The sequence below is a fragment of the Nicotiana attenuata genome, chromosome 7 (assembly GCF_001879085.1).
Source record: "Nicotiana attenuata strain UT chromosome 7, NIATTr2, whole genome shotgun sequence".
NCBI lineage: Eukaryota > Viridiplantae > Streptophyta > Magnoliopsida > Solanales > Solanaceae > Nicotiana > Nicotiana attenuata.
This window is the reverse complement of record NC_031995.1, coordinates 107,624,215-107,634,375: the sequence shown is the minus strand read 5'-3', so window position 1 is coordinate 107,634,375 and position 10,161 is coordinate 107,624,215. Positions and strand designations below refer to the sequence as shown.

Sequence of the window (10,161 nt, the reverse complement as noted above, 5' to 3'; positions counted from 1 at the left end):
TAAAAAGAAGTAAGGAACCGCAAAATAGCCTGCTTGGTGAATTTTATTTTATTTTAATCGAGAAGGATAGCTTGCTTGATGAAGTTCAACTCTCATTATTTTTGTTCTAATGGTTCAAGCAATGCTTCTATTCCATAGTCATAATTGAAGTAAGCTTCACCTATTATTTCGTGTACAATAATACGAGATCTAGTGCACCAATTCATTAGCATGCTTGGCCCCATATTCTTCTTGCAGAAATGTCTCTAAAAATGTGATTCTTAAAGACTTAAAATCCAAAATTCTTGTGACGCATTTCCACTTCAGCAGAAGTTTTTGCAGTAATATTGACATAATAATATGGTGGTGTTTGGTGGTGTTGGGTGACCATATAACAGTTCATAGAAGTAGAGTCAAGCAGTAAAGAGACAAGGAAAGTGAGAAAAGTTCAAGAAATGGAATTCATAACAAGATTAATGGAAACTCCAAAAGTCAATACTGCGTCGACTGCTATGTGCTAAAGAATGTTGTTAGTATTAGAACACTAACCAAGGAACTCATAACCACAATACAAGCACAACTACTTACTGGTTGTGGATATTTTCCTTTTTCTTTTGATAATGTACTTGCTGCTCGTGGATGAAATATAAGGGGTTCCAAAATATCTTTGGATTTGACATCTGTTATGGTCGTCATTCAACTGAAATCCGCTTCAGAACCATACGTGAAATTTTCATCTCATAAGGCTCCTCCATTATGTGCATAATGAGAATAATAAAGAGAATCAAAAAGACTCAATGACAGTGTTGTTAAAAGCGACCGCTTCCTCGCTTAAAGCGAGAAGCGATGCGAAGCGGACCATCTGACACTTCTCTGATCTGAAGTGTACCATCTAGCGCTTCTCTGATCCGAAGCGTATCAAGTATACTAAAGCGATCGCTTTCCCTGAAAAAGCGAGGAAGCGAACAAAGCGACAGAAGCGAGCACTTCTCTTTATAACTGGGCTGCCACTGTTAATTAATTAAAAAGGCTCTCTTTTTTAAAAGACCATCGAGCAGCAGCAACAGAGAACAACAGAGAGCGACCTAGGGTTCAAGTTTTCTACACTTTTCAACTTCAAGATCATCAAGTTTGGTCCCAGCTATGTGATTTCTTCTTCTTCTTCTTTCAGTGTTTCAGTGTCCAAATAGAGCGAAATACTGACGATTCTTTTTTTCCCTTTCGGATCTTTTTCTCATTCTCCTCTTCTTCTTCTTCATTTTCTTTCACTGTTTCAGTGATAAATTGCAACAAAATGCTGGCCATTTTTTCGTTTCAGTTATACTGCCATTCTTTTGGTACTTACTGCCATTTTTTTCATATCATGTATTCTTAGTTCTTATTGTCTTTTTATGTATTATTCAGTTGTTCTTTTAATGGTGGGGTTAGGGCAGCGGGAGGAGATTCGGAACACTTTCCGGTTATGATGGGGTTGCACCAGGGATCAGCTCTTAGTCCATTCCTATTTTTCCTTGGTGATGGACGCATTGACAAGACACATTCAAGGTAGGTGTCATGGTGTATGTTATTTGCTGATAATATAGTTTTAATTGGCGAAACGCGGAGTGGTGTTAACGAGAGGCTGGAGGTTTGGAGGAAGACCCTAGAGTTTAAGGGTTTCAAGTTGAGCAGGACCGAGACGGAATACATGGAGTGCAAGTTCAGCAACGGTACCAAGGAAGGGGATATGGAGGTGAGGCTTGATACGCAAGTTATCCCCAAGAGAGGCAGTTTCAAGTATCTTGGATCTATAATACAAGGTAACGGGGAGATAGATGAAGATGTCACACATCGTATCGGAGCAGGATGGATGAAGTTGAGGCTCGCTTCCGGTGTCTTGTGTGATAAGAATGTGCCGCTGAGACTTAAAGGTAAGTTCTACAAGGTTGTAGTTAGACCGACTATGTTGTATGGAGCAGAGTGTTGGCCGGTCAAGAACTCTCATACCCAGAAGCTAAAAGTAGTTGAGATGAGGATGTTGAGATGGATGTGTGGGCATACGGGATTGGATAAGATTAGGAATAAAGTTATTCGGAAAAATGTGGGAGTGACCCCTGTGGAGCATAAGATGCGGGAGGCGAGGTTGAGATGGTTCGGGCATGTTAAGAGGATAAGTATAGAAGCCCCAGTTAGAAGGTGCGAGCAGTTAGCCTCGGTGGGCAACAGGAGGGGTAGAGGTAGGCCTAAGAAGTCTTGGGGAGAGGTTATTAGGCGGGACATGGCGCAGCTGGAGCTGATTAAGGACATGGCCCTATACAGGAGGGTGTGGAGGTCAAAGATTAGGGTAGAAGGATCGTAGGTAGTCGAACGTTTCTCTTTGTCTTAATCACTTCGCTAGCATTAGTGTTAGTATGATATCTTTTATTCATAGATGGTTATTACTACCTAGAGTTTGAGCGTATTCTTGGATTCGATCTTATTTCATCTTGTTGTTATTCCTACTTGTTGCAATTACCCTTTCTTTTCCGTCATTCTCTAGCCGAGGGTCTATCGGAAACAGCCTTTCTTCTCTTCCAGGGGTAGGGGTAAGGCTGCGTACATTTTACCCTCCCCATACCCCACTTGTGGGAGACTACTGGGTATGTTGTTGTTGTTGTTCTTTTAATGGCACCAAAAGAAGATAGGAAAGACCCGGCTTGGGCTAATTCTATAAGAGTTAGCGAGACCAACAAGATGGCAGTTAGATGTCTTTTTTGTGACAAGATTTCGAATTAGGGAATCTATCGTTAAAATTTCATCTAATCAGTGATGATCCAAGCGTCGCATCTTGTCCTAAAGTTTCGGCGCATGTGAAGGAAGAAATGAAAGCATACCTTTAAAAGAAAAAGAGAGTTAAAGACTCAAATGCATCATGAACAAGAACAACTGCATAATCTTGATGATGACGATGATGAAATAGAATAAGGTGACGATGGTTCGTCGGTTCCATTAAAATCACAAAACAGGGGAAGGATAATGTCTTCAAGTTGTGGATCTAACGGTAAGACTAAAGGTCCTATGGATTGTTATTTCCCGCAAAATACGGGAGATATGAGAGGGAAAAGTGGTAATTGTCAAATTGATGCCAAAGCGATTTTGAGGGATTGTGCAGTTGCAATTTTTGCGCGGTGGATGTATGATGCAGGTCTTCCTTTTAATTGTGTTAATTATACTGACACATTTTCTGCTTTTATTGAGGTCGTAGGCCAATATGATCCAGGAATGAAACCTCCAACTTATCATGAAGTTAGAGGTCCATATCTAAAAGAAGAGGTGGAAGAGACAAACAAAATTGTGGAGGAGCACAAAGTAGAATGGAACAAGTTTGGTTGTTCCATTATGATGGATAAGTGGACGGCAAGAAATGGAAAATGATCATCAATATCTTGGTGAATTCTCCTAAGGGAAGCTTGTTTCTTGAGTCTGTCGATGCAAGCAACTCTTCTACTAATTCAACCAAAATGTACTCCTTGTTCAAGAGTACAATAGACTTTATTGGAGCAGAAAATGTTGTTCAAGTTGTCACGGACAACGCCAGTGAAAATGTTAAAGCTGGTGATTTGATGTCTGTAGCGTACCAGCATATTTATTGGACTCTGTGTGCTGCACATTGCACTAATTTGATCTTGTGACATTTTCAAGGGAAGGCCCTTTAGTTCAGTCTTTAACCAGGCAATTAGAGTGCATTCCTATATTGTTCAAAGGCCTTTGTTATTGAGTATGATGAAGAGATTCACTAAACAAAGAAGTTTGGTGAAACCTGCAAAGACAAGATTTGCTACCGCTTTCTTGACTTTGCATAGGAGGTATGAGCAAAAAAGCAATATGAAGAAGTTGTTTGTTTCAGATGATTTAGGGAAGCTCGAGGGAGAGAATCTGTAGATATTAAGCTTTCTTTCATTCTGGAATAATGTGGTTCATGCATTGAAGATTGGTGGTCCTTTAGTTAACGTGCTTCGTTTGGTGGATGGGGAGCAAAGACCACCAATGGGCTACCTTTACGAGGCAATGGATAGGGCAAAAGAGGTTATTCGAGACTCTTTTAGTGATCAAAGAAAATATAAAAGAGTTTTTGAGATCATAGATAAAAGGTGGAGCAGTCAAATTCATCGCCCTTTGCATGCAGTTGGACTTGTTTTGAACCCGGAACCGTTTTATGACAATGAAGAGAGGATTATAGGAGATGAAGAATTGTGGAATGGATACATTGAATGTATTGAGAAGTTGATACCTGAAAAATCTGTGTAAGATAAAATAACGGAGCAATTTAGTACTTATAGGAATGCTGAGCAACTTTTTGGAAAAAAACATGGTTATTAGACAAAGAAAGATGAAGTCATCAGGTGAACGAGTGCTTATATGTTGCTTTATATTAATAAGTTATTTCTTTATAAATATTATGTTTTGTATATTTGTTCTACTTCCACAGTTGAATGGTGGAAGCAATATGGCCATTTCACTCTAGAATTACAAAAGTTTGCCATCAAGGTTCTAACTCTAACGTGTAGCTCATCCGGGTGTGAAAGGAATTGGAGCGTGTTTGAACATGTAAGAACTAAGAAAAAAGATTTAGTATATTGAGATAATTAAATTATATTAATTAAATTATATCTCAATTGTCCTAATCTTACTAATTACTTATTACTTGCAGATTCATACCAAAAAGAGGAACAAACTAACCTTGAAGCGTCTCAATGATCTAGTCTCCATTAAGTACAATACAACATTGAGGCGTCGTTACAACGCTCACAATATAATTTATCCAATTAGTTTGGACAACATCGATGATGCTAATGAATGGCTAACTGGAGTCCCGGAAGATCATGCAGATGAAGAAGTATTTGAGGAAACTTCTGATCTCACTTGGGGTGATGTTGCAGAGGCGCGTGGAATTGGGGAGAGGATTTATGGTTTGAGGGGGAGTACCTCAACTTCAAGCTCATAGAGGAAGGGAAAAGAAGCAGCTACTTTGTCCCTAGTTGATGAAGAAGAAGAAGAAGAAGTTGAAGAAGATGACGAGCAATATAATAATGATACTGGAATATAAGAATTTGACAATCTTGTAGAAGAATAGGATGCTCATTTTGTGTTTTAATTGATGCTACTCTTTAGTTTTTAAATTGAAGTATTGAACATTTGCTTATAGTTACACGTGTTGTCAATGCAGTATTTATTTTTATTTTATTTTTTTTTAAATTCCGCTTCACTTCAAAAAAGCGAGCGCTTCGCTTCTTGCTTTAAGCGAAAAGGGGCTCGTCGCTTTTCCTCGCTTCACGCTCTTCACAACACTGCTCAATGATGAAAATTTTCTCATTATGAACTCAGCAGGGCTGCGGTTTTCACAAGAAATCCCTAGCCAACCTTCCTGCAAGAGATTCTTTCTTAAACAGAGCCTATTGAGACTCCTTGTCAAGTTCCCTTTGGTAGAACAGAGAGATCCATATACAAGAGACTAACAACAAAAAAAAAAGATGAAAATACAACACACTAGAAAGAAGCAACAACCTGCAGACATTCTCACAATGACCTATACATGCACTAAAGCACTTTCATGTACATTTCTACGTCCTTTATTTGCTTCAATTCAATTTATTTCTTTAAAAAAAGTTATTAACTTGAGTATTGGGAGTTGACCTCCCCCTCCACCCCCCACCCTTGAACTTTCTTGGAATTGTAACTTATAATCTTCTTTTTTCTTGTTTCCTTGCAAACGACTGGACCCGAAAGTTATAGGCTTACAAGAAACAGTTGTCTAGTAAAATCTTCAATTCGGAGAATATAACCTAGCCCTCATAGCTCCAACATAGCTGATATGTACATTATTACATACTCTATTACACCAGTTTATATTTAACCAAAATCCAAGTTTAACTATTTGACACTCTTCCTCAACTGAGTGTATACATCTTCTAGGTATCAAGCTTGCCACATATATAATTGATTCGTGAATAGACAAAGAACTTGGTGCATAATTTGCAAACTAATACTTTGACTTTACAAATTTAGTGCCAATATCTCCTGAATCTATATTTTCAAATTTAGTGCCAATATCTCCTGAATCTATATTTTCTGTTATTTCATGTACTTGGTTCTCATGAAACATTGGATCTGGTGCAATATAAATGGCAGCTTTATTATCACACAGAAGTTCTATATGGTAGTCTCTTCAAACTTTACTTCTTTGAGTAATTGTTTTGATCCTTATTTGTTTGTAAGTTGCCACCACCATCACCCGATTCTGCTTCTAGGCTAGATTTCACACTGTAACATGCAGTGAGAATCCAATAGAAAGTGAGCCTTCCTATTTGTATCTATATAACTAACAATCTAATCACGCCCTACATTCTTAAATATTGTATATCCAAATCCCAATGACACAAAAAGATATCAGAATGAGTACTTCTGGAAACCAACTTACACTACTCGCCCGGTAAGTAATATCAAATCAAGTTATTATGAGATGGTTCAACTTACAAATCAAACGTCTAGATCCCAGAGGGGCTCTCTCTAACATCCAAAAATATAGAAGTATAAATGAATCTTAAACCAGTCATCCACGTCTCCTCAAAGTTGTTGACAGCATACTTCTATTATGAAATGACAACAACCTGATATGGATTTGAACCTCAATGCGATGCCTAATAATTACTTATATCTACTAAGTTCTTGATCTAAAAGAACTAAAAGAGATGTTTCGACTTTAACATCAAAAAAAGATAAAAATAAAAGTAGAAAGAGAAGTTTGATTTTGCAACACCTTCCCGATCATTCAGTATGTCACAACTTGTCAACAGCAAAACCACCTTGTAAATGCAAATATCCAGAGCTAGCTTTGATAGAAGGCAAGATAATCAATTTCGGTGATAGTCATGCCAATCTGCTGAATGTGCTAAATTACCAAATTATACTCGAGGAGGCTTAAACCACATAGCGATCGAAGTAATTGGCAAACAAGATCTTTGACTCCCACTGAATAACAAAACCAAACGGTTGCTCCACATATGCTTCATCATGCATCATCATGAAGAGATAACTGATGAAACATGCCAAAACTGAAAAGCTAGAAGTAGCTAATAGCTCCCACACAAATAACTCCATTTGTCCACTTTCATTTGACCTAGTTGCTATATACATGGTAAGTGAAATTCTTTTTAACTGCTACCACTTTTAGTTAGAGTTTGACTTGAATTAGGTCCATCCCTGTACGCATACAGCTTTTTATCAAATTGCTTCGAAAAATTTAACTGTACCAATGTAACCTCGAAGCTGCAGAATGAAATAAAAAATGGAAAACGAAAACCAACAATGGAAAGGGCATTCAAATCACACCTTCCGTGCTGAGAAAGCTCCTTCATGGTGGGTACATGATCCTCGGGAAGTCCAACAGAAGATAAAAGCTCCCTGATGTCATTGCAGAGATCAATGTTGCTTTTCACCTTCCGGGTTGCCCTATACCCACCGTAAAAACAAGAAAAAGAACGTCAAGCACCCATCTCTGTACGAGCAAAAACGCAAGGTTTCAAGAAAACTACTCATGTTAGTGCAACCAAGATTTCTCATAGCTAATAAGTCAGTATCGAGAACCAAACTCTAGGCACAGTACAATTAAGAAATGTAACTAAAACTAAAGTACAGAGAATAATGGGTGATGAAAAAGAACCTGAATTTATTCTTGACGCACAATTCCAAGAAACACACTCACATTAACGATTTTCAAAAGCTAAAAAGTCAGTCTCAAGAACCAAACCACAAACATCACACAAACAAGGGAAGTACATAAAACCAAAATACAATTAAATGGGTGATGAAAACAGAAATGTAAGTTTCCATTGAAGCAAAAATAACCTAGATTTGAAGAAAAATCACTCACATTAGTGCACTCAAAGTCTATCACAGTTAAAAAGGTCAGTATCGAGAACCAAACTATAAGCATAGTATCAGTATCAAGAACCAAACTACAAACACAGTTTCAGAGCCAGTAACCAAACTACAGACATAGTATGTGTCAAGAACCACATGTTGTAATTTGGACTTACATTAATTGGTTATAGCGTGAAAGGATAGTGATGTAGTCTAAGTGATGGATTAAATAAAAGGCCTGATTAGTATTTTATTGTGTGTGTGGATAAGCAAGGCCCAATAGCTATTATTGGCCTATGATGGCTAGGCATTATCCACCCCCCTTTCCCTAGCTATCAGAAAACTTTTAGCTTATTTGTTCTTGAATACGTAGTATACCAGTTGACGTCCCATCAGTCGTGTTCTTCGGACTGAGAGCATTTCTTTTTTTTGGATAACCATGGTGTCCGGGCCAGCTTATGAGCACCTCGACTAACTCCAAAAAATACCTGCTACCTCCCACTAGCAACAGGTACCAAGCTTAACTGTCGTTTGCTATCGCAGCTGAATCAATGGAGTTGAATGGTATGTGTATCTAACCCTAACTCAAGATTGTGTTCATATGTCTATACATAATCAATCTTACACCACAAACATAGTGCACTCAAGAAACGTAGAAAAAACAAAAAATATAGCCAAAAGGATAATGAAAAAGAACCTGAATTTTTTTTATTGAAGCACAAACAAACAAGATTTTTGAAGCAAAAGCATCACATTAGTGCATTCAGAGACTCTCGGAGCTAAAATGTCAGTACCAAGAACCAAACTATAAACATAGTATCAGTATCAAGAACCAAACTACAACCATTTTACACTCAAGAAACGTAGAAAAAACCCAAGAAAAAAGCAAAAAGAGTAATGAAAAACGAACCTGGGTTTTTTAGTTGAAGCACAAATTGCTGGTTTTGAACGGTAAACAAGAAGGTAATGATGACGAGTGCAGCAGAGAGAAGTAGGGAGAGGAGAAAAGAAGACTAATTTGGGAAAGTGGAAGAGAGTAGTCATTATGGGTTTGGGAATTTTTGGGTTATGAAGCAAACTGAATAAGTAAGCTATTAGTAGTATAACAACTTTGTGAGAAGGAGACAATGTCTTTCTTGGATTGCTTTCCACATAATAATTCTGGGAATGCAGTTTCCTTTTCTTTCCACACAATTATGATTTGCCTATTTGCACGAAATGAATATGAAAAGGTGGTTGTCCTTTCTCTTTGGATTTAACACAATGGGAAAAACTTTTGTGCTATTAATTTGATTGGCTTTTTAAGCGGGCCAAATGAGCTATTAAGCTTTATAAAATTTTTTTAATATTTGGAAGAGTTAAAAAATACTTAAAATAAATTAAAAAATGGCTTAAAACAAGCCAAGAGTAATAAGTTGGGCAACTTCAACTTATTTTTTTTTTTGGCGTAAAAACTATTTCTGTTGAAAAGCCACTTTTTTTAAGTCAATCCAGACGGGCTCTAAATTGGTTTTTGCCCACTTTAACACATAGCTTATAAGCTTTCCTAATAGCTTGTTTCGATGGTTGTTACATGTTGTATTGTATCGTATTGTTACTTTAAATACAATATTTATTTTTATTGTTATTTAAATTTTATTGTATTGTATCGTATTGTTAAACTCATCGTTATGTAACAACAAAAAGTGTCACTTTATAGAACGGCCGATTTGGTTTGGTCGCGTCGTTACCTTATTTTTTTTCTTTTATTTTGTCCTTCCTTATTATTAGATAATCATATTTTATGTTCTACCCTACAATCTTGTATAACAATTTTATCTCGTATCTTACTTTTTTTTTTAATATTGCAAGTTTATTCTTCATATTATTGGTGCATGACATCATGAAACAGCGGTAAATAATACAATCTATCCAAATATCCGACTAATTGTTCGCATCGGATCTCAGGTTCTCTATTGCATTCTCTAAATAGAGTTCTTTTCACCTTTCCCTCACGGTACTTGTACGTTATTGGTCATTGAGGAATACTTAGGCTTATATACATCAAAATGATACATTACAATATAATACAATATTATACGATACATTATGAAACGATACATAACAACCATCCAAATAATTTGTGAGTTATTGTTTAAAATTTCATCTACTAAAAGTTAAGCTCATTTCTTGTTCGTATACCTAACGACTGAATTTGTACTTTGCCTTTTGTAGTATTTTTTTGTTGGTAATAAGGATACGATTATGTTAAAAGCTAAACAGTAACATTATTACAAAGAGGGACCAAATCGTGGCACAATAACA

At 36.9% G+C, this 10,161-nt stretch overlaps 1 protein-coding gene across 4 annotated transcripts in view; it reads right to left on the bottom strand.

Moving 5' to 3' along the window:
• LOC109229651 overlaps positions 1-9,094 on the bottom strand; it is an 18,681-nt gene extending 9,587 nt beyond the window's left edge. For 3 of the 4 annotated variants that reach the window (XR_002068585.1, XR_002068586.1, XM_019395174.1), the window contains exons 1-2: positions 8,768-9,094; positions 7,327-7,446 (exon numbers count right to left, since the gene is read on the bottom strand). Coding sequence is in view for 2 of the 4 variants with exons in the window: in XM_019395174.1 (XP_019250719.1) it covers positions 7,327-7,446; positions 8,768-8,901 (254 nt within the window). In the remaining 2 variants the exon portion in view is untranslated. The remainder of the gene's footprint in view (positions 1-7,326; positions 7,447-8,767) is intronic. The other variant, XM_019395173.1, reaches the window with a different exon arrangement.